Source organism: Scophthalmus maximus, chromosome 3 (genome assembly GCF_022379125.1).
Source record: "Scophthalmus maximus strain ysfricsl-2021 chromosome 3, ASM2237912v1, whole genome shotgun sequence".
In the NCBI taxonomy this organism is placed as follows: Eukaryota; Metazoa; Chordata; class Actinopteri; order Pleuronectiformes; family Scophthalmidae; genus Scophthalmus; species Scophthalmus maximus.
In genome coordinates, this window is record NC_061517.1 from 23,155,548 (window position 1) to 23,175,752 (window position 20,205).

The following is a 20,205-nucleotide window of genomic DNA, read 5'->3' on the forward strand; positions in this document are numbered from 1 at the left end:
CTGTTTCATAAGCGCTCATATTTTTTGTGTAACCTCTTATGGAGGACATCGAAAACTATGCGATCAGAGTGGAGAGCTCACTTTGGGTCGGCCTGGCTGACATCTGATTTGACGAGTGCATATTCACAATGGGACACAGGATTGTAAATGACAAGTCGGGTGCATTTAGGTGGTACAAATGAGGGAGAAGACATGCCGTACACCCAGAAGGAACCCCCTTACATTTGAGCAATATCTATGTCTCACTGATTGGAGCTCAGTGTCCAAGCATGACAACCAGTCCAAGATGGGTATTGGAATGATACTAAAGCTGCTCGGGAGTTACCGAGCTCTCCGTGTCGAGAGGGGAAATTCAATTTTCCATCGCTCCCTTCCCCCTCAGCTGGCAGACCGCTCCAGAAGGGATGTAGGAGGCTTTTCAAGAAGCCCTTCCCCCTCTTTCTTCTCGTTCTTCAGCTTTGTGCGTGTTGGTTATTGGGCTGCAGTCAGATGGCTGTGATCATAAAAAAACGTGGGATTTGGCCAGCAGATTACACTGGTGAGAATCAAGCCCCCGCGGAGTCATTCTCTCGCAAAACCTCCTCATTGAGGTCTATTTAACCTCCCCTTTACCATGTGGATAATCCATTGTGTGAGAAACTGTTGGGGAATGGGTTACTTGGCACATGCCTTCATTTGTTCAGGCGTTTCTTTTTTGTCTTGACTGGCAAATTAAGACAATGACAAGAGGATAGGTAGGTAAACAAGGGTTTCAAATCTTTTATTCCTCTAATATCACTGGCAAATATAAATTGCTGCTCCACGATTGATTTTCAAAGTATTCCCCCCCCCCCACACACACACACACATTTGAAGTGATTTCCATAGAAGACTGTGTCCAAATTCTCCAAATCCTAAGAAAGTAAGTGCACAAAACGTCCACTTTTAAGTAATTGTTCAACAACCAGACATTTGACTTTTCTGAGGAGAAAGGTGGCAGGCGCCGGGGCGTTGCGCTACGACGACGCAGGTGTCGTCTGTGTGTTTGTGTGCGTAAACTGTGTAATGTATGAGAGCACCACGTCCGAGACCATCACAACGGAAAAGAGAGATGACCTTGGTGATACACGCCGATATATATATCTTACACACTCTTACGTCTCATGCGTATAAGGTCGTACATTTGTCTGCTTTAAGGCATTATTAGCCACTTTGTATGCGGGGACAAAATGTGGTGAAAAAACAAATATGCACATGAACATGAGTTTCCCCTGATGCTGAAACCTGTAGCTTAAACAACTGGTCTGACTGTAGTCTTGTTCTTTGGGAGATCCCACGCCTGCTTCTTAAGGCAGATGCTGAGAGCACCCGCCTCACTTGCACCATGGAGGCCGAGTCAGCATGTGGAGGAGGGAGTGATATGCTCGCACATTAGGAAATGCGCACGCTTCTTCTACACGGGTAGATTTGGCGGAAGACAGGCAACAGGCCATGGATGGAAAAAAGGAAGAAAAAAAATATGAGACTCCCATAGACAGACAGTAATGCTGGGGTCTTTGTCAAGTGGACTTTTTTTTTTTTTTTTTTTTTTTGCATTTTTCTAGTAAACAACTGAACAGAAAACCTGAACAGAAACGTTGCCGTACAATTCTTTCTCTTTTTTTTTTTTTTTTAAACCACCCACCCTCTACCACCCAAAAATATTTCTCTCTGAAGACAGTGACGAAATAAAACCACGCACAATCACGCTTACTGTGCACACATGCACGCGCTGACAGATGGCATCTCACCCGAACACATCTGCCCACTCACACCTACTTGTCGATACATTTTCCCGTTATAGCGCGGCTACACATTCCCTCTCCGTTTGAAAAGGTTTTGATTCAAAAAGAAAAAGAATAAGGGAAAAAGCAGCGTTGCACACTCAAAAGACTAAACAATCGCATATATCTATTTTTCAGATTTTCTTTTCTCTTTTTTTGGGGGGATGTACCATCTTCATGCTTTAACGGAGATTTACAAGTGGCCGTTTCCTTTGGCGGCAAAAAGTTTCGATCCTCCTCCCACCAGTGATCATTCTGAGCCAAACAAATCAAAATCAAATCAAATCTCAGCCATTTTGTTTGAGGCTCCCACAGTAGGCATGGAGATGGGCAAAAACTATTTTGCCAGAGGAATCCTCGCTGCCCTCAACCTGGCCACCAGCTCCTCTCACTTTTACACTTTTTTTAAATTCACATCTAGTTATATAATTCATACAGATTTTTTTTGTTGTTGTCCCATTATCCCTCTTTTAAAGGGCAAGATGGCTTTGAACACAGCTACAAATTAGAACCAACCACAAGGAAAACATTTCATTTCCTAGGACCACTGTGCCGGATTCTGAGCAGACACAAAAGCCTCGAGGCACAAGAGACATTTCTAAATTTTCTATAGATTGACTAGGCTGTGCAAACAAACTACACACAGGGAAACTCTCAATAAACCTCACGAGAAGAACATAGGCTATGACTAATTAAATATATCTATATATTAATCTATATATTTAGTATATCTAATAAATACATTTGTTGATAGACATAGAGATCTTTCTGTAAACTATTTACATTAAAATGAGTACTTTTTTTTGCAGAAACAATAAATAGCTATCAAGGCAAAGCGAAGGAGAGAAAATCTGTGGTTTTAACATTTTGGTGCTCTTCGGATGTAAACACAAAGAAAGAGGCAAGCTTTCTCAGCGCGTTGCCACTGAAAAGTCAAAGCCCATCGTTCTGTTGGGTGACTCGCCATGTCTCAAACCAAACGCCCCTTTTCTAAGTCATTCGCAGGAAAATACCCTCGCGAAAAATATAATGCTCAGTCTCACATGTCTGTCTTGTCTACATAGTGGAATGTGCACCAGTCTCTCGACTGCTCTCCGTAGATGGGTCCTTCCCTTCCCTCAAATACCTGGTGAACAGAGTGAAGAAAAAGTGTACAAAAATGTACCAGCACTAGCCAAAAATATAACAGCATTCAGCCTGGTGTTTTAGTTTCTTTTTTTTTTTACTTTTTCCAAACCTGCCAGGGACCCCTGTCGTCGCCATCCTCAAATGTGACAGACACACATATGGTAAAAGGATGCTGTAAAAACGCCACAGTCATCAGAGAGAGGCAGAAAACATCAAACCCACCCCCTAAAACCCTCCCATATACCCCAGCCCTTCACAATCTCATGCTGCACAATATTTTTTTGTTTGTTTTTTGTGTTACTTCCTCCTATGAGCTGCAGACTCGGACGTAAAATTACAGGGCAGTTACCCGATTGCCCGCAAAAACCTGGGTACTAAGGGGCGTATTGCTGTCGGCCCCGACACTTTCATTTAGTGTCCACAAAGTCTGCGGCGCCACACAGCACGGGCAGACAACTGACATGTTTCAAACACTCACTCAGGATAGCATTACTGCAGCAGCTGCAGTGGGGGCCTTTAAGTTTTTCAGAGACAGTGTTTGAAAAAGATGACAGTTTTGTTTACAAAAGCAATTGTAAGTGCAAATTACCATGCACGGATGGTTGACTGGTGAGCAGGGCAGGGGAAAAAAGCCCCGCCTCATGTCAGTGTCACAACTTGGGGAGGACTCTGCTTCACTTGAACACTAAGAGGGATAGAGGGGAGTTTGTGTGTGTGTTCATGTATGCGTGTGTGTGTGTGTGTGTGTGTATGTGTGTGTGAAAAGTAAGTGTGAAATCTCATGAAGTTCTTCCTATGGCTCTTGCGGCATTGAAAAAGAGGCAGTGGGATATTGTGTGGTAACATTCTCTGGCTGAAAGCTGTGGTTCTGACGGACAGGAGGGAACGGAGGGGGGGGGTGGAGTGTCTTTAAAATCCCACTCATTTGATTGGTGCAGAGCAGAGTGAGGGACACCCTAAAGATTGACCGTTGATGATGGACTAGTCATGTGTTTTAGTGGGGGGAGTTGCAGTCCCTATGGAAGCCTCCATGGGAACAGGAAGTCCAGAGACGCCTGGTTGAAGGAGAAGCCTCGGACTTGAGTCAATCCTGGTGGAGAGGGAGGCAGGTCGGGAGGAAAGCGGGTGGTTGAGGTCTGAGCGGGTCCAAGGGGAATAGTGAGAACATCTTGGGACGGGATTGGCTGAGGGGAAGAGGTGGGTGCTGGGTCAGTGACCAGTGCTGTTTATAGGCTGCAGCCCAGCTGCTTGGCCCTCTCCTGAGTGTCCTGCAGGCGCAGCAGGCTGGCGCTGGAGTAGCCCTCGTCGCTACAGCTGCTGCGCAGGCTGCCTCGCTCGTCCCCCGAGTCGCTCACACTGCTGGTGCTCCACTCCAGATCACCCAGCAGGTAGTCCGTGCCCTCCACATCCACATCCAGGTCTTCTGTTGCCGAATTGGGGGAGGGGGGGGGGACGACGACAACAACAACAACACGGCGGTTAGAATGAGAGATGACAACACAGTTGTTGCTTTTTTACTTTGCTGAACATTATGACAACGATAAAAACATATTATACAAAGCTGCAGTAAATCATCAAGCTGTTGAAAAATAATATGTTGTATCTTAGCCTGCAACTATTTGACTTGATTAATCATTTAAAGAAATATTGAAAAGTATAAGATAACATCTTCAGATTGCTTGTTTTGTCCAAAACCAGCAAATCTTCACATCAGCAGCAACAAGGTCATGTTTGTCATTTTTCCACGAAGAATGAACCCACAATCAAAATAGTTATTTTCTGCTGCTGGACTAATCTGACTGATTCAGCTCTAGAGTGGATTATTTTGATTAGTTTTATCCAAATAGCCTCATAAACCGATAAGACACATAATTGTGATAAAAGGCTCATAGTCGGGCTAAATGATGTCTCAAAATCTCATAATAAAATGCAGTAAGTAGTTCCTTCTGTTTTATAGAACACAAAGTTTGTTTAATGAATTTATAACTAACTCATAGCCGCTGCAATTACCACCTTTAAACTTATTATTACAGATCATCCTGGTGAGTATCGACATCTGTAATAATAAACATGGAACGGCCTAAAAACACAACCATGTACCACAGCACTTGAATGGTGTGTTACTGCACACTTTACATCTATTGGGTGCAAATTACACTCTGTAATTTTCCTTATTGTCTTATATATATATATAAGATTCGTTACAGAGGAGTCCATACTGTAGGAAATTGTTACACTTAAAGAAAGATTTTGAATAGTTTAACAGACAAATAAAATGTCTGTTTTCCTCAATGCAAACTCAGATGACATGGAATGTGTGACACATGTCTCTTTAAAAAAGAAGATGGCTGGCACTGGAGGGCTGTAATAAATCCTTTTTGTTTTTAATTTCCTGCAAAACAGCCCCCCACTGCTGCTTTTTAATTTCAATTTTACATAATCGGATTTAGGGGAGGACAGCTGATACAACAAGATGGATGGCTCCGGGCCTCCTTTGAGCTTCTCACCCATATATAATATTACATACAATCTGTGAGTAATTACATAAATAAAACATTTCAGAAAATATCCAAGCCACTGCAAAGACACAAATGACCGCGGTAACGAGTTATTTGTTACAGACTGTGGGAGTAGAATAGTGAAGTTAGTAAGTAATATATTTTATGGAGAGAGTATTTTATGTGTGTGCCTGCGTGGGGCTCACCCTGGTCAGAGTCGGACCTGTCGGAGGACAGGGTGGAGCCGGTACTGTCCGTGCGGGTCCTCTCCACCCCCAGTTGCTCAAGACGCCTCCTCAGGTGTCTCCGCTCCCGCTGTAGCTGCTCCAAGGTGTGCTGTGCTTTCCTATCGCCCTCCTCCAACCTCTGCAGGGTGGGAAGAGAAAAATAGAAAAAGAACAGAACGCTTTAGGAGAAACCTAAGAAATGTTTTTTCTCTGTGTTTTCCCTCGGTGGCTTATCAAAAGATATTTCAGTCACTCCGACACGCAGTCCTAATGCACTTTTCCACCATAGCGGTCAACACATTGCCCCCTTCCTTAGGTGATTACATAACGCAAGCAAAGTGGCACCTTGATGTGATCTCTGGCCTTCATCAGCAGGCTGAGGGTGGTGTGCCTGTTCGCATCTGGCCCCAAGGGAACGAGGGATTTCAGTCGCTCCAAACACAGCCGTAGATGTGCCCGTCTGGAAAAAGAGAAACAAAGAGGGAAAGTCAACCCCTCGGCAAAGATCTACAAGCAAACATGTCAAAGTTCATTCTTGAGTTTTGGAAATATTAAAAAGTGTGAAGCGACAACAGTTAAGACATTTGACTACTTCCTCAGAAGAAAGCCTTGAGTTAACAGATTTAGTTTACTCATAAGTTGTCCTCTGCAAATACAGTATACTGTGGTTGATGGTTTACTTTTCTACTTAAATACGAATAGCTTATTTATTTACTTCACTTGGGAGTTTGAGCTTCTCCGTGCAGAATGATGTACGTGCAGAGTTTGGAAATAAAAAAGGCAGTTTTCAAATGAATCTGCTTGTGCTCGGCACAAATACACTTGCTCAAGTGGCCGTGACACCACCCCAGGTCACATATAACACTAAGATTGGACGTTTCACTGAAGCAGGAAGAGTAGGTTTTTCACGAGGCGTTTTGTCGAAAAAATATTCCAGCCATGAATTATTGATCTCAGTATTAGTAGAGTATTTTGTATACATCTTAAAGCATCACTGGAGATCTTTACATGATGTCTATATACTGGCAGACTTGCAAGAAATGTGACCAAAAATTGCACAAAAATTATGAAAGAATATATCAAAGCCATCTTTTGGTATACAACAATGTTTTACACACTTGGAGATTGTCTGACTCACAGCGGACATGTTTTTAAAGGTCCAAAGTCAATCTAACAATACTAGAGCTATCGTCCTTGTCCGAAATCCCACCGTCATTTACAACGCTCTGTGTGAATTGAGACTTGGGACGGTTAATTATAAATTTGTATCATTACCAGCGGTTGGTAATTTTTGTATCTATAAAATGTGGAGCATTGCACATCATGCACACATTTCTTTTGGTCCACTGCAGACGTTTTGTGGCAACCATATAAAAGAATAAATTCATATGCTCAGAATTTGATCACAAATTTTCAAAAAATCAACGCCGACTCCAAGAGGCCAAGAATCCAAGTATATCATATGAAAAGGCTCCAGAGTTCCTCTTGAATGCAACGTTGGGGTCAAGATATATAGAATAATAAAGAAATATCCACCCAACAATGAAACAGGGAGACTGATTCACAGTCTCACCAACAAACAGAAAAAGAGAGGAAAAACAAAATCACTTAAATGTCAGTGATGTTTCTTGTATTTTCTCTGTACATGTGTTCTGCTCCTCGTGCTTTTGGACACAAAGGGCTGGAGTTAATTGTCAACATTAAGAGGCAGTGAGTAAAAGGTTTGGCCTTGGTTATATATGTTTGAGACCCTCTTGTGTAGATTTCTTCCCAGGAAGTCAGCATTGTAACATCATTACATCATGTTGCTACACAGGGCGTTTTCGAGCAGCAGCGTACAGATCCTCGCTTGGCAGGAAGGAAAACGGAGATGTGGTGAAATCCACAGATCATCTGTGACAAAACGTCCATATCTTAACTAGACATACCACACATACACACATGCAAGCACACGTATACACACTTGAATTCCTTGTCTCCTCTCCAGCCGGCAGCCGTGGCATTTGTTAAGTTGGTCTGGTGGGTGTTTGTGACCACTTGACCCCGCCGTTACGCAACACACACCTCCAGATCCAGCCTCGGCGGAGTGCGTACGTGTCTGTTTGTCTGTATGCCTGTGTGCGTGTGCGTGTGCGTGTGCGCGCGTGTGGCTGAGCAAGTGGGCGTGTGTACGTCAGCCTCTTTGCTGAGAGTGAGTGCAAAAATGTTGTTTTGGCCGCTGAGGGCCGCCTGTGGATGAGCTGTTCATTAATTATCTTGTGCTGCAGGTAATCCTGATGTGAGCGTCACTGCCAGAAAGAGTTTCAGATTCAAAATCAGAAACGCGGAGGGACGAGAAGACCACTCTGTATGTGGCCGGGGGACGCACACAAACACACACACAAACAGTATTCAGCCGACTCAGTGCAAAGGGCATGCCCACTGTCGCAACATAACACGGAAATGCCCCGGCTTGTGTCGTGCTTACATAATAATGGATCAGCAGGGCTAGATAATGTTAGTTAAACAACGCTGAGGAGCAGCGAACCCATGACCCAGAGCAGGTCACATGGCGTCTGGGTGAGAGGAGACACATTGGGGTGTGGCAGCAACTCACAGTGCTATTTCAGCGACAGGTTACTCTGGTTCAGCGTGGCGTCGGTGCGGTGTGTCAACAGGTGAGTGTGTATGTGAAGCTGCAGGACTGTGTGCTCATCAGCCTGAAGCCAGAGCCTACATTTCTCTGATCTAGTAGCACACACGCTTGTGCAATTGCAAGTGCATTAGTCTGGTGCAAGTGCATTTGTTTTGGTCTAAAATAAGGTGAGCGTGCAATTCCAACTTTTTTTGGGGGGGGGGGGTCGTTCCTTGCAACCCACAAAAATGCTGTCTCTTAGAGACGCCTCTCACCTACTAAACACTATGACCAGGTCAGCATGATGCACTTTGACTGACCAGCGGTAAATCAGCCTGCCGCCCTCACTCTCGCCCTCTGACCCCCAGCAGCAACTGCCCCCGGACTAGCTGGCAAAAACTTGCATGTAAAAAGTCAAATGTGCACATGTACATGCACGCAAACATAAGACAGTTGCAACCGGGTCGCGCCTTGCAATTCAGAACGTTTTTTCTCGTCCACTGACCTGCTAAACCTTCTAAAACTGATAGGTCACCACCATGCACTTTGACTGAACAACAGTAAATCACCCTACCACCCTCACTCTCGCCCTCTGACCTCAAGGAGTAACCGCCGAGGACTAGATGGGAGAAGAAAAAAAAGGCAAAAAGGCATGGCGGTGGCTAGAGTCACGTTACGTGGACTTTATGATTCCCACACGCACACTCTGCAAGTCTGCGTTTTATGACAGCCAGAGGCGGTTGGAGTTTTATAAAGCAGGATAAAAATAAGGAGGTGTGGGTTGGGAAGGGGGGGTGCAGAGTTTTGGAGTCCTCGCCATGAGTAATTCACGATCCGCCTGAGATGGCGTTCTTTCATCAAGAGAGAAACTGGCTAAAGGCTATGAATGTTCTCAAGAGTAATACAACAGGCAGGGGTCGTAATTTCAATTTACACACACACACACACACTTACACACACACACAAGCATGCAAAGGACACACTCAAGCATGCAAAGGGCTAAATCCCAGGCAGGCACTGGCCTCAGTGCCATATATTATTGAGGCTGTCCACTAAGCTGCTGCTCAGGACGGGAGCAGAGAGTGACGCAGGCTCAGACAAGAACACCCAAAATAAGATTCATATTTAAGGGGTAACATGTCCGCCTGAGGAAGATGCTGGAAAAACCGCAGCAGCATTCAGCGTTCGTCGGGTTCGTTAAAAAACACATGAATTCTTACCGATGAATTCAGAGTCTGAAATCACGCGCACATTTAGCAGCGCGGCGGTGCAGTGGTTAGCGCTGACGCCTCACAGCGAGGACGGTTCTGGGTTCGCATCCTGGTTGGCGCCAACCGGGGTCCTTATGTGTGGAGTTTGCATGTTCTCGTTTGCATGCTTGGGTTCTCTCTGGGTGCCTCGCCTTCCTCCCACAGTCCAAAGACATGCAGGTTGGTGTTAGATTGGAGTTCAGTTAATAGAACATTAAATTGACCATAGGTGTGAATGTGAGAGTCTCTGTATGTTGGCCCTGCGATATGTTGTCGACCTATCCGGGGTGAACCCGGCCTCTCACCCAATGTCAGCTGGGATTGGCTCCAGCCCACTCACCCTTAATGGATAAAGCGTTATGTAGATAATGGATGGGTGAGGGTAAAATGTTGTTGAGGCAGCCCAGTGGTAAGTTATTGAAACAAGATCAGCCAACTGGTACAACCATGACATCTGATTGGTCCCACGAATCCATTCCACCGCTGAACCAAAGGGCATTATTATACATGCTAATCTCTGTCATTTTAAGAATTCCCTTTAAAATTAAGAAGAAAAAAAACACATCAAAGGTTCTCTCCTTTAACAGAGCATTAGGTGCATGTTTCATTAAATAACACAATACTAACATACTGCACACTCAGCTTTGATAAGGTTCCTGGGTCCCTCAGATATGATCTGGCAAACTGACGCAGGTTAACATGTCTGCAGAGGCACTTTGTAGTTTTAACTGGATCCCTGCTGTAGCATATTTTCATTGTTAATCACTCGATCCCTCATTTTCTAGCTCATCGTGTTAATGCTGATTCAGCACTCGCACTAATGTGATCCCAATCTTTATCAAACTGATTTTACTGACTTCTTCTGTAAATTTTTACTACTACTCCTGTTAAACCAACAATTCAAATATTGAAATGATCAGCTCTTGCAGATGTATGCTTTATAATTATTATTATTATTTTTTTAATATTCAGCTTTTTAAATCAAAGCCTGCCATTGAAATGAATTGACAGAAAGCTCAAATCCTCTCAAAACTTTGTCTATTTTAAAATTCAACTACCTCCACATACTTTCAGCAATAAACTTGATGTGAGCTTTTGAATTGGTCTTTCTGCACTGTAAGTATTATCACCTGTCTTATTCTACTTCAACATGTTTTTATTTACTCTTTTTAATTATTATATTTTAATGTGATTTTTATGTTTTATGTTAAGCACTCTGAATTGCATTGTTGTTGAAATGTGCTATATCTATATATCTATTAAAATTAAAAAGGGAAAATGCCACATTATGTTGGGAGCTGGTTTTCTTATGATCTGAGGAACAGCAGCAACACACAATCAAACACACACACACACACACACACACACACACTTTAACATACCTGTTCTTTTCCATTTCATTATGTGTAGACCTGTGGAGACAAAACGTACCATGAGAAAATGACAGCACACATAATAATATGGTGACTGACTGAAGAGGGAAATATTTCCCCTCTGTGTGAGCCATCACTGCAGTCCATGGCCTTAATTCAGAGAGAGAGAGAAAGAGAGGGGCTGTGTGGGAGTTCACGAGCAGTCAGAATGGATGACGAAATAAAATTCAAGGGAAAAAATGGAAAGGGCTGGGTATTCTGATGCCCAAGGCTTCTTCTACAGAGGAAACCCTTTTTAAGGACCACCCTCATACGTGATGTGGAGAACAACAAGGGACAGTCACCAGAAACAAAAGGCAGGAGCTGCAGTAGAAAGGACTATTTCTACTGATTGGTCGTCGTGCATGTAGCACTGAGCTGGGTGGGGGTGGGGGAAGACACGGTGGTGAGGGTAAACTGGGTGATGGGAGTGTGCTAGGGGCCACTGTGACTCCTGCACTGCAGTGTCAAAACCTTGTGCACGCACCTGCGCACGCACTTGCGCACGCACACACACACACACACACACAGAAAGCAGAGAAGAAGATCCCATCTAAATTCCTGAACTCTCCTCTACCTCCACCTAACTCTCCTCTACCCCCTCGATCCTCCCACCCCATGTCCTAAAATAGCCGCTGCACCTTCAGCCCTGCTAGGCCCGAGGCTGTTACCAGCCCAAGGCCAATCCTCACAGGACTCTCTCTCTCTCACACACACACACACAAACACACACCTCCTCCATGACGGACAACCGAATTTCCAGACTAAGCTTATATTTACTGTCCTCCACTATCCTCGGTCCACCTCTGACAGCAAACATGAAAACACAAGTCACTGATCAAACAGGATAAGATCCCCCCCCGTCTGTGGGCCATCACTAAACCGCAATGGGTCTCTTGCCTGTGTGCATGTGGGGGGCAATGTGGGTGTATCATCTTGTTTCAGCTCGTCTCTTTGGGTGTCTCTATCTCACTTGGCCCACTCCAGCCAGTGTACATTCCAGTGCCGGGCAGACAGCCGCTGGTGACATAACAGCGCTAGAAGGGAAATGATCCCACTTACGCAGGCTAGATTTCAGGCTCTGGGAAACCACCCACCTCCTGGCCTCATTTGATCATCCTCCGGCCCTCTACCTCCTAACACACCTGATGCAACAAGGTGCCGCTGTTCTGAAGGATTGCTGACTGGGATAATTCACTGTGAGCAATGTGGAATAGTGTAGGGTTTGCTCTAATCCCATATCAGTACAGTACACTGAAATCCTGGTCTGTCAATTAGGGCCAGGGAGTCTGAGTCCTACTGTCTTTACACCGGATTACATTATATGACACTGAATAACCATACAACTATAATATTACCTTGCCTTAACCATCAACAGATCAAGGTGACTGTTGGATTTCAACATCCTTTTTTCCACTGTGATGAATTCACCTGACAAATTTACAATTTGAGTAAGAAACACTCCAGTGTACAAGCAACCCTCTCAACAGATTTTCAGGTTGCAAAAATCCTTCTTACAAAGTTATTATATGTGTAGGCCTATGTCTTGTACTGTCTTGTGGACATTTTTACTAGTCATAAAGTTTTTTAGGATATTCAAATTCATGGATATCTGGAATAGTTTTTCATTTTGGATGACAACTGGATTGTATTTGACATTGGACATATTTGTAGTAATAATTCTATTGTAAATTGTGGACAAGTGAAATTGAATACACATGAGAACCAAACAGTTACAGAGTATGCTTTCGTGCATATATGAGACTTGAAGATTACAAACACCATTACACAAAATATTGCGATTTCTGCAGCAAACTTTTTGCATCGTGTCCTGCCTCCTGTACGTTCTACCCAGACGCCACCCCTCAACTAAACCCAATGGAGCATATCTAGTATCCACTTGCGTGCGTCATGTGTGAAAGGGCAACAGCGGACAATGATTCTCCAGACATATGAGAAAATGGCTGAAGGTTTACCAGTGAACCTTTCTAGGGGCCTGGGCTACAGCTCGGATTCTGGCCATAGACTGTACATAAAAATGGACGTAGTCACCAGGTCCAGAAAATGAAGTGCCTTAAGCATGTATTCTCTGGAATCACCAGCAGAAGGCAACTCACTGGTTTCTATGAAAGTCTATGAGGAAATGACTCGACTTCAATACATCACGATGTTCATTTTGTAAATTATGGTCCGTTTAGAGTCAAATAGACAATAAAGCACCCTAACGTGGATACGGCATGATTGACAGCTTTTCTGTCCAATCGGTGCATGGCTGCAGGTGTAGGTATGGGCACAGTGGAAGAGCTCTCAGTAAGACCCAACACCAATTCTATGTCTGGTTGCAAAAAAACAACAACATGGCGCTGGTCAAAATGTGAGGCTTCAAAACTGCAGTTCAAACCAATGGGTGACGTCACAGTGGTTTCTAGGCCCTTAACATTAATTTCCCCCCCTTTATGAAGCCTAGCTGTAGCCAAGTTGCCCACTTGAGCCTATGGAAAGATGCTATTTGCCTTTGGTTCAGGGAGGTGGGGAGGAGTGGGGAGGGGTGGGATGCATGTTACGAGTCTCCATCTGTGTAATGGGGGAGCTGGTGCTCTCCATTGCCTGCCAAGAGGGAGAACGGAGCAGGAAAGACCTACAGGGATGGAGGAGGTGAGGAGAGAGCGAGCAAATGCAAGCAAGAGAGAGAAATGAGGGGGAGGGGGATTCACTACTACTGACACACTTACACACATACACACCAGCAGCTCGGTGAATACCCTCCCCCACTATTCACACATCCAGAGCATTAGGACACATCAGAAACTGGAGGTACTTGTACATACTGGGTTGAATGACATCAAATGCCTGATACTGATATTGGTCTGCCCATCAATGAATAAGCGCCAACATCATAGCAGATATTATCTAGGCCCACCACGGCTCTGCGGCCCTTAAACACTGATGAGTAATGGCTGATAAAGTGTCCACAGCTGATGGGGGAGTCGCTGCAGCTTAACCGAACCCTGTAGTTAAACAACAATAAATGGTTAAGTAAATGCTGGCGAGCTAAATGGTTTTTTAGTCTTTAGTCTCAGTGAGTTGTCTAGAAAGTGAGTCCCACATTTTCGTCACTGGGTATGTCTAAAAATGTTTTGCCACGTTGAGCATGTGAAGATGAGAGGTGGAAGCAGTATACGCTCCTTCGGTGTGTGGTGTTAATGGAAGAATACCACATTTGTCACAACATTGTCAAGCCTAGCAGCCATTTTCCTCGCTAAACCAAATATTTGAGTAATACCAACTTCCCTTTAAAGGGCTGGATACATACATACGTATGTATATATTAGGGCTGCAACAAAAAAGTTAATTTATCAAGGCACAAAAAAGACAAACGTTCTCAGTTTGTATAACAGGTTTTTGTCTGTTGGTCAGAATAAACAAGACGTTTGAAGATGACACCTTGGACTTGGGGGCGGACTCACCATCTTCTGGATAAAAAGAAAATGCTGTAAAGAATTGTCTGTGGAAAGCAGCCTTGTTACGATAGACGTGAGGACAATCTTACTGGATTGTCCTCACTGGGTTATGAGAGGTGACACGCTTATACATAAAGCCATACATGTACATACACATACTTCGCCTCATGTGCCCTATACATTGGATACTGAACTTGGCATTCGACCATCGAGCAGACAGTTCAGATCAGGGCACCTGAGATGTTTATAGCTGTTCTGAACAGCCACACTCGAAGCCAAGGCGACAAGCCTGCAATGATAAGAGTGTGGGAAGATGTGATCAGAGTTCAAATGGGGACAATCAATCAGGTGGTGGCAGGTAGCTGTTAAGTTGTGTTCCATCTGATCACACGGTAGACAAATCACCAGGTGGGAGATGGAGGTTGAGAAGCACATACATCAAGTAATGCCGGCCTCACACCAAATGACTTTCAATTGATTTCAATGTCTCAGACAAATTTCCAATGTCGGTATCCAGTTTTACTGGAGTTAAGGCGTTCCAATAAAGTCAACCGTGTTTGTCACAATTACCTTAAGTTTCTAGTCTTTGCTCACGCAGATAGTGCTGTGAACATTGTCTACAAACCAACAGGTGAACTCTTTCCAGAACCAAACAGGAAGCAGAAAAGCGAGTAGGGGAATACATGCTGTAACATCGCATAGACTCCGGTGGAGCCTCGAACGCCGAGGTTTCGGAATTACCTGGTTTCAAAAAGGCAGCGTTTGAGGCTTCATCTGAGTCTCCATGCGATGTTGCAGCATGTATTCCGGTCGTCTCCACATTCTGCGGTGTTCTTCTCTTTTTCTTTTTGGCTTTTTTTCTGTACAAACCTTTGCACACCCGTGGCTAAAATCTGCTGTTTCTTCTCCATCGTTCAACAATTTATCAGCCTGTAAACTTACAACAGGAGCATGATAGGAAAAAATCTTAAAAAGGAATCTAGTTGCTGTCTGGTCTTGTAAATAGTGACCCTGCAAGATCCCCAGTCTTTGCAAAATCCTAGACTGCAACTAAAAACTCAATGACTAATGACAAATTGTCTTAAGATGTGAGAGGGTATCAGACCTAAGTCTTTTAAAAGCATTTTCCTTGTCTTTTCAAAGTCATCTAGTGTATGGGAGGCATGAGTTTGTGAACATTTTGATGGTTTCAGACAACAAGATGAAAACAACTCAGAAAAAATGGCTGGGATTCAATATTTTAAGTGGGCAAACATTTAGCACATGCAACCACTTGAGTATAGCAGTCGTGTTACTTGTTTGTGCAGGATAAATACGCTGGGTTACCCAAGGTAACAGAGACATATAAATACAACAGTTTATTATCCACGCCGTATGTGCCCCGAAGGCACATTTCCACACATCAGGTTGACAGAAGGTATTCACTGCACTGGAGGGCGGATGATGACAGCGTGGACAGGTGTGCAGCGAATGGCTGACGTGCCTAATGTGGGTTCACGTAAGTGTACAGTTAATCTGAGTGGGTCACTGTGCATGATCGGACTGGCTGCCACGCTACTCTTGTGTTATTCTGGTGCATTGTGGTATTTCATTGCCGCTGCCCACCAAATATGGCGTTTATGCTATGATATTAATCAACTGCCTCGGCCTACCCACACTGGGCAGCGTTTTTTGGCCGTCACCCATCCCATCCTTCACGTTTTTTATCCTTCTGGTGAAAAGGAAGCACGTGGGGTGGCAGCAACATGCCAGTGTTGTATCTGATGAACATGCAGGTCCCTTGATGGCACTGCTTATCTTAGAAAAAGGGGTCATGCAGGGTCTCTCGTGCACATATGCTCACAACATAAACATAGTCAATTACTTTTTTTTTAAGGTCATGTAGAATTTGGTGCCATCAGTGCTGCCTTTGATCAATGAGCTACGTTCACCGAACACTTTATTAGGAACATCATACTGACTGCTCACTAACCGGCCTTCATGTCATGGATACCACAAGATTTAGGAAAATTCCGCTCCAGGTTTTTACTTTTTTTGTGTGTTTGTTTTTAGCTCAAATCTGTGTAAAAAAAAAACTTGCAATCTGGTGTTTTTTTAAATCCCAGGAGATCGGTTTCAGAAACACTCCAACCAGCCGGGATCAACAATCCTGCCACGCTCAAAGTCATATATCTGTCCTCATATTATTGATTTTTGGAATTCAGGTAACAAGCTCTGAATCTACACTGTGTGTGCAGCCGCGTCCACTGAGGTGACTGGTGCAGCAGAAGGCTGCTCCCTCACTGAGATGTCGTCTTGGGACAACAGAGAGTCTAAACATGACCTTAAACCAACAAACTCACATAAACACATGCAGCCACAGCTGTTAATGCCCAAGGACCTTCTGTGTAGAGTCACGAATAAGTTGGCCATTAGGCGCAAAGAGAATTAGGTGAGAGGTGTTCGCAGAGAGGTGGCAGATTCCCACATTGTGATTTTCAACATCAAATTGTTTAGTATAGATATTTCACTTTTCGGTCTGTGTCCCAGCCAGCTATAGACTGTACTCCAAATACCTAAGCTAGAATGCACTAACTGTATGTACAGTATGTTGAGACAAAACCCCCTTATTTCTTTACTACTTCTGAATATGTTGGAGATCCTCTAAGAGCCAATTATCATTAACCTGTTATTACAGTTTACTGTTTATTTCCTCCATAACAGATGACTGGGGTTGGTGGGATAAGTTTTGCACCGGTGTAAGAGTAATATCAGAAGCACGGGTGTTGCTGACATTCAAAAAGCTTCTTTTACTTTGGAAAATGAACTTCGTATATAATTATATCAAGTATAATGTTTATGATTCACAAAGTCCAAGCATAGTCAGCCCCCCTCAACCATCAGCTCTGCAGGTCAACCAGAATATTTATTTTTTGAGAATTAATTATGCAAATTGTGGAGTGTGGGACTTCATACTTGACCACTGGCTGAAGTGAAGCAAAGTTTCAGCATTTATGACAAAATGTATTGCAAATGGAAAGTATGTATGTATGTATTACCCACTGGGGACTTTTGACAGCCGTTTGAAGAATTGGGTGCTGTACTGCTAATTTTTTTATTTCTCATTGTTAAAATCATGTACTGACAGAGACATGACCATATATCCGGTTAATAAAGTACATACTACAACTATGAAATATACATTTTCTGAATTATTAAAAAGGCTGAATGACCCAAGACTACACCGTGAGGCTCAGAGCTAGGATCCAAATTTGGTTACAACCTAATCTACACGAAATGGACCTTAACGGCACAATTATGAAAATGTATAACGCCCCAAAAAAAATGGAGTGTAAAAAATGGTACACGTTTGTGAAGCTCGTACCGACTTTTCATGGGTGGGATTTTTTGGAAGATTGAATGAAATTTGAAATATGTGAAAACTCGTCATCGGTGAGTGAGTCCATTCAAAAAACAAAGTTGCCCAATTATCCACAGAAGTAAAGGACAAAGTAATTTTACTTTTACTGATTACAAATTATAATTTGCAATCATCAATCTGGGAACAATGGGTTTAACCCCGTGTGGGGGGCACACTAGGAGCGGGGGTATGATGGGCGGCTTGGTGATGAGCTGGGAAACAATCAAGTGTGTACTTTTTGGCCACAAGGAGCCGAACAGCTTTTACCTGCTACTTGTATTTTTCTTGCTTTTGCTTTTCCTTTTCAAGCTTTCCGTCTCTCGACTGCTGATGAAGGGCGGCATGGAGGCATAGCCGTGTTCCGCCTCTGCAAGAAAATAAACAACATGGTGGTCACAAGTCCTGATATCTGGCAATGAAGAATGCAGGGGTTACAGCACCAGGCGGAAAAGGAGCCAAACCGAGAATAGAAACATGGCACAATGTGCCACATTTGATCCTGATCCTCCAGGCCTTCGGCGGCAATGTAAAGGACATGAAAAGTAGAAATGCAATGGATGGCTTTCATGCAGTACATTTGCACTGTATTGTCCCCCAACCCCCCCCCCCCCCCCCCCACAGGCTGCAAAATGATGTCATCTTGAACTTGAATAAACCCACTCGTGAACCACAACAGAAGGGAAAGGAGGGGCCTCCACAAAAACAATGTCTCCCTGCACATTTTGACTGCACCTGCCATATGTGCATTCATCCTTGTATCCCCAAAGAGAATGCAAACGCACGTGTGATTGTGCGTTTGCACGTGTGCATCGTGCATGCAAAACGTCTGAATATTGAGCAGCAGCTATTTTGGGGGGTGTCGACTGTGGGTTCTGCCGTATTGTGCAAAATCCGACGACATTAATGTATGAAACGTGTAGCCCGATTGCCTGATATGAATATGAACTGGCAGGTGCGGGGGTTTTCAGAAGACTCCACGATGACAGGTGCATAGATCAGAGTGTGGTTCGGGGAGATGGGTGTCGCTGCAATTTATTTTTTTTTCCGCACATGACACACATATGTGGTACACAACATTGAAAAAAAAAAACCGGGACTTTACCTCGTTCCCTGCGTTCGAGGTACTCGGCTGCTTCGATCAACATCTGTACCATTCCGATCGCCGCCATTTTCAACAATAACAGCGGCAATGTAACGCTCCGACGAGGGATCCCGCGGCCGCGCGCAGCCTGGCTCTCGGGGTGCCGACGCGCAGGCGGCTAGACGCGCTGTCAGCCGGGGCGAGAGGGGCGCCGTTCGAAGGGCAGGCTCCTGCGAGCGGGTCGGACGGAGGCTCTTTTCAAAAAATGTAAAAAATTAAAAAAGTAAAAAGTGACAGCAGCGGGCAGTTTGCAGAGCCGAGCGGGTTTCGTCTCCTCGAATGGTTTGGCACAAGCTCTGGCGCGTACACTCCTCCGACAGCTGTGGTTGCTTCGTTTTTTTTTTTTTGTATTGCAAATTGAGTAAAGCCTGTTATCTTTTATAGGTAGTTCTTCGTAGGTGTTGTTGATGGTGGTGGTGGTGGAAGCGAACCGAAGCTTTGCTTCATGTGCACATGTATAATTAAGTCTAGCACCGTTCTGTTCGAGGGAAGAAAAGGTAAAAAAAAAAAAAACAAGTTGGCTAATGTTAGCCCTCGTGACCAACTGCCAGAATAAAGATGAACAGTTGCTCCCGGTGCGATTGTTTAGTGTGAAATCTCGAGCCAGTCGAAAGCAAAGAGTCGGCTCGCTCGGTTGTCACAGACGAGCCTGGACGTGCAATGGTAAAGAAAAAAAAAACCGATTGTCTTAAAGTTCAACCGAACGTTGTCACCCAACCTTGTCGGCTCGGGGCTGTATGGCCGGTGGCTATTTTAGTGCTGCTATACGCGTGATACGGCTCGCTGGAAACGCTGAAAGCGACTGACATCGGCCAAAGAACCGTAAGTGTTTATCAAACTGCTTCCAAAATATAGGGCTTGTTGATCTGGACGACGGCGAGCCACAGTACTACACCACAGGCTGCTGTGTGCCGCCGTGTGATTGGACACTGTGCGTGACAACTCCAGCTGCTATTGGTTGTTCGAGCGGCCAGTCATCGGGAGGGGTCCGCCCTGACTGCCACTTGGCCCTTCTTCCGCCATTTTGGTTCTAATTCCCATTCAAACTGCGTACGGGGTAGAGCCACAATGGACCCGGTTTCTGCGCTGAACATTGGCGTGCCCTGATTGGTTGCCAATGTACTAGTCTTCTTACTCATTGGCCGCAATGCCCACGAGCTAAAGTGACAACGCCCGCCTCTGGCAGAGGACAAGCCCCTCTAACACGCTGCTTCACGGTGTACGGCAATGATTAGCTGGCGTAGTGTTGTTTCTCTTATTTCTCCATCGGGG

General features: G+C 44.4%; 1 protein-coding gene across 2 annotated transcripts; it reads right to left on the minus strand.

The window, feature by feature from the left end:
* Positions 1–731: 731 nt before the first annotated feature.
* On the minus strand, positions 732–19,831 carry mxd1 (MAX dimerization protein 1). Of its 2 annotated transcripts, none has more exons than XM_035639115.2 (6): positions 18,895–19,831; positions 18,060–18,159; positions 10,902–10,931; positions 6,001–6,115; positions 5,635–5,794; positions 732–4,350 (listed from the first exon to the last, which is right to left on the minus strand). In XM_035639115.2, the coding sequence occupies exons 1-6, from the start codon at positions 18,959–18,961 to the stop codon at positions 4,157–4,159; spliced, it is 666 nt and encodes a 221-aa protein (XP_035495008.1). In that variant the 5' UTR covers positions 18,962–19,831; the 3' UTR covers positions 732–4,156. The 2 variants fall into 2 exon arrangements, with proteins under 2 accessions (XP_035495008.1, XP_035495007.1); XM_035639114.2 differs by having other exon boundaries at positions 732–4,353; positions 18,895–19,829.
* Between the last annotated feature and the right edge of the window lie 374 nt (positions 19,832–20,205).